The sequence below is a fragment of the Limulus polyphemus genome, unplaced genomic scaffold (genome assembly GCF_000517525.1).
Source record: "Limulus polyphemus unplaced genomic scaffold, Limulus_polyphemus-2.1.2 Scaffold282, whole genome shotgun sequence".
Classification (NCBI taxonomy): domain Eukaryota; kingdom Metazoa; phylum Arthropoda; class Merostomata; order Xiphosura; family Limulidae; genus Limulus; species Limulus polyphemus.
In genome coordinates this window covers 499,674-504,289 of record NW_013665892.1, presented here as the reverse complement: position 1 = coordinate 504,289, position 4,616 = coordinate 499,674, and the positions used below count along the sequence as shown (strand labels likewise).

At 32.9% G+C, this 4,616-nt stretch overlaps 1 protein-coding gene across 1 annotated transcript in view; it reads left to right on the top strand.

Moving 5' to 3' along the window:
- The window catches only part of LOC106457019 (neprilysin-11-like), an 84,853-nt gene that overhangs the window by 50,668 nt on the left and 29,569 nt on the right, over positions 1-4,616 (top strand). The window contains exons 10-12 of the mRNA XM_022382832.1: positions 1,149-1,377; positions 3,045-3,143; positions 3,933-4,010. Coding sequence (XP_022238540.1) covers positions 1,149-1,377; positions 3,045-3,143; positions 3,933-4,010 — 406 coding nt within the window. The remainder of the gene's footprint in view (positions 1-1,148; positions 1,378-3,044; positions 3,144-3,932; positions 4,011-4,616) is intronic.

Genomic DNA, 4,616 nt, shown 5'->3' with positions numbered 1-4,616 from the left:
ATCGGAACGAAGTTACGGAAAGTTAATTAACGAACGGAGACGTAACATAGTCAAAAACAAACACCGCCAACATTTGAGATGCTCTAATCGAATAGTGGAAGTTGACCGTCACTCTTATAACGCTACTATGGCTCCAAAGTGCGAAGCGTAACTTTTAGACAGGCCGATAAAATAGACTTTGTTCTATTTATGTGTTTAACTTAAAGCAAAGACACATTAGGCTATCTGCTGTGTACATTGAGGGGAATCAAACCTCAGATTTTAGCGCTGTAAGTTCGTAACTTACCGCTAATCCTCCGAGGGACAACTTTGTTCTGTGATGCTATCTAATAAGTTTCTTCTTTGTTTAACTACTTAATGGCCCCCGGAAAGTTTTTCCGAATGAAAGTGATTATAAATGTGTATTTCAATAAAAACAATTAAATTGCCTGAAATTAATCGGTTAGTATCTCATTTCAACAGTGCAACCAATCTGATTATATCATTAACCAGCGGTTGTTTCAAACTTCATTAAGTCTACTAATCGATGAAAATACATTAATTAAACAAGTTCAAATTCCTCTGAGCTGAAACTATGTTGTATTTTCAATAAGAATCCTTACATTAATGAATTAGTTTTCAATCACTAATGAACGTATATAATTGCTAACAATAAACAATTATTGCATTACCGTGGAAACGGAAACTGTAATACGGATTTCTAAAAATAACGTATATCATACGGTTGAAATTGAGGAAAAATAGCTAAATTATTACTTAAACTGTAACAGTGAATTTATTAAAAAATGTAAACTATTTTTAACCATCAGATTTTATGATAATCGTATTGATTTCACTTCGCTAATCCTAGTACGTGTTTGTTACTTTTCTCATTTATGGTATTCATTTTTGCAGCAATAAAAACAAAATCTGGGGTATAAGTTTATTATAGACGCATGTTTGAAATGTAGTTTGTATAACAAAGCAATATTTCACGCTGCTCAACATGAAACATTCCTAATTAGACAAGTGTGTTTTGTTACGAAATCATTTCTAAATCTATTTAGTTAAAAACCATCGAGTATCTTGAACAACATTTTTAACAATTGCAAAATAAAGTTATTAAGAATTGATGAACAGAGTTAAAATGTTATGGAAACCATTTACAGAAAACGGGCTCTGGCCAATTATATGATGTATCGAGCGGTTTTATCAGCAGTTATACATTTAGACAAGCCTTTTCGGGATTTATACGATGAGTTTCAGAGTGCTTTGCGTGGATATGAGTATAACCCTGATGTGTGGATGACTTGCAGTGATATCACGTCGTATTTTTTTGACCATTCTTTGTCATCCATTTACGTTAAATCTTACTTCCAAGATGCTAGAAAACATGCCGTAAGTGTCCCTTTTTATCATAAAGAAATAAAGCATACGTGGAACACAGAGTGAAAGTTTCTATACCAATAATCCAATAAATCTTGTAAATAAACGAAATTATTCCAGTTTATTCAAAACGTAATAATAATAATAATGTTAAACCGAAAGTTTGATAATAAACTTTGTTATTTAACCTATTTATAATAATTCTATTTTAAATTTATTTGTTGCTCGAAACATGATGTAAAATATCATTATTTGAATTATGATAAACAAAAAGATAAAATATGAAAATACATGGAAATGGTTACAATAAAATTGTACTGATATTTGATCAGATTATGTAAGAACGTAATAGGAATGACTTTGTTTTACCAGCCAGTATCCTCTACAACATGAACACTCTTTGTTTTACCAGCCAGTATCCTCTACAACATGAACACTCTTTGTTTTACCAGCCAGTATCCTCTACAACATGAACACACTTTGTTTTACCAGCCACTATCCTCTACAACATGAACACACTTTGTTTTACCAGCCAGTATCCTCTACAACATGAACACACTTTGTTTTACCAGCCAGTATCCTACACAACATGAACACTCTTTGTTTTACCAGCCACTATCCTCTATAACATGAACACTCTTTGTTTTACCAGCCACTATCCTCTACAACATGAACACACTTTGTTTTACCAGCCAGTATCCTCTACAACATGAACACTCTTTGTTTTACCAGCCAGTATCCTCTACAACATGAACACTCTTTGTTTTACCAGCCAGTATCCTCTACAACATGAACACACTTTGTTTTACCAGCCAATATTCTCTACAACACGAACACACTTTGTTTTACTATCCAGTCTCCTCTACAACATGAACACACTTTGTTTTACCAGCTAGTATCCTACACAACATGAACACACTTTGCTTTACCAGCCAGTATCCTTTACAACACGAACACACTTTGTTTTACTATCCAGTCTCCTCTAGAACATGAACACACTCTGTTTTACCAGCCAGTATCCTCTACAACATGAACACTCTTTGTTTTACCAGCCAGTATCCTACACAACATGAACACACTTTGTTTTACCAGCCAGTATCCTCTACAACACGAACACACTTTGTTTTACTATCCAGTCTCCTCTACAACATGAACACACTTTGTTTTACCAGCCAGTATTCTCTACAACATGAACACACTTTGTTTTACCAGCCACTATCCTCTACAACATGAACACACTTTGTTTTACCAGCCAGTATTCTCTACAGCATGAACACACTTTATTTTACCAGCCAGTATTCTCTACAACATGAACACACTTTGTTAATTTTTATACTTATGATCCGTCCTTGAAGTGATGACTAATTCATTCATAACTTCAAAAAATTGTTGTGTGGTTTTCCTTCATTAGTTCGAGTTGTTTAGGTATTCCACTACATTTTTAATCCAATGCATTTAAAACACAAAGTTCCGTTGATTTACAAGTGAGAGAGGTGTTATTAGTTTCTGTGATATCGTTTTATTAATCGTTTTATTAAATAGTGTTAATTTTAAAAATTAGTGTCAATGTTATACTCGCACAATTTATAGATTAACGTGCTCAATCAAGTTTTTTCTGTAGATATAAACTGAATTACATTAAAGGACAGTATGATTAAAGTCTTTTTCATCTATTCTAGGGTTTGGATATGACGGAGAATATACGACATCAATTGAAAGTTACTATGGAAACTGCAACTTGGATGGATTTTACTACTATGCAGAGAGCGTTGAGTAAGGTGATGTATTTTGTTCACTAAAATCTTACAGTCATAAGCTTTTACCCAAATCTTTTCCCAAAACGCTTTAAGTATTCAACGCATAACTGAAGTCTTTGCTGGATTTTATTATTACGTTTTAAAGATTTAGAGAGACACTTTGCAAATGTATGGAAATATGTTTAGTTTTGTCTCGTCTCTATCTTCTGTATTTATGTTTATTATTTGCAATATTAATATGAAATAAATAAAATATAATTCAAAACTAAAACTATGAAACTCGATAATTTCTTTACAGTCGGCTGTCTTCTCACTTATACTTCTTTATATATTATATAAATGAAAGCCTGTACACATCTCTAAACTACTTTGCTTCTAAGAATGATGGAGAACAAACTCAACGACAATTGGTTGAGTTATTACTTATATTCAAGGACAGTTGGCTGAGTTCTTATTTACATTCAAAGGCGAATGGTTGAGTTCTTATTTACACTCAAGGACAACTGGTTGAATTCTTATTTACTTTCAAGAAACAATGGGTTGGTTTATTTTCATCACATAAATAATTAACTGAACACGTTAAATTTTAGATGAAGACATATTTAACATTTCTATTAATTTTTTCTACACACCATGTCTTCAGACCACACTCAACCACGCCGCTTTGCTACAAAGCAGTTTTTCACGGCCTCCAATGTCCAAACAGCATTTAATTTTAACGTCAACGTTTCGTGCAAGTTCCCTCTACGTGTATGTTTGTATACAGTTCACATATTTATTCATTAACTGAAGGCACTCTTCTTCTTCCAGATAGATGCAATGACAGTTACCGTCGGCTATCCCGAAGAGATTCTGGACGATAATGCTGTAAATAAGCTTTATGCAAATGTAAGTTCGATAACAAGTTTATATTGACACAAGTTACATCATATTCGGAGTCAAAAGTCCAAAATTTCAAGACACACCCAAACTCAACTCCTAGTCAAACAAAAAACAACAACACACAAAACAAACTTTATCAAGTCTCTTCAATACAATTTCAAACATACCAAGACAAACTGAACAATAAATCCAACTAAATCAACAAAACTCTTCAGTACTTAAACACTAGGTCAACACACTGAACAATAACTCCAACTGAGCAATAACTCCAACTAAATCAACAAAAATCTTCAATAGCTAACACTAGGCCAACACACTGAACAATAACTCCAACTAAATCAACAAAAATCTTCAATACCTAAACACTAGGCCAACACACTGAACAATAACTCCAACTAAATCAACAAAAATTTTCAATACCTAAACACTAGGTCAACACACTGAACAATAACTCCAACTAAATCAACAAAAATCTTCAATACCTAACACTAGGCCAACACACTGAACAATAACTCTAACTAAATCAACAAAAATCTTCAATAACTAACTCTAGGCCAACACACTGAACAATAACTCTAACTAAATCAACAAAAATCTTCAATAACTAACTCT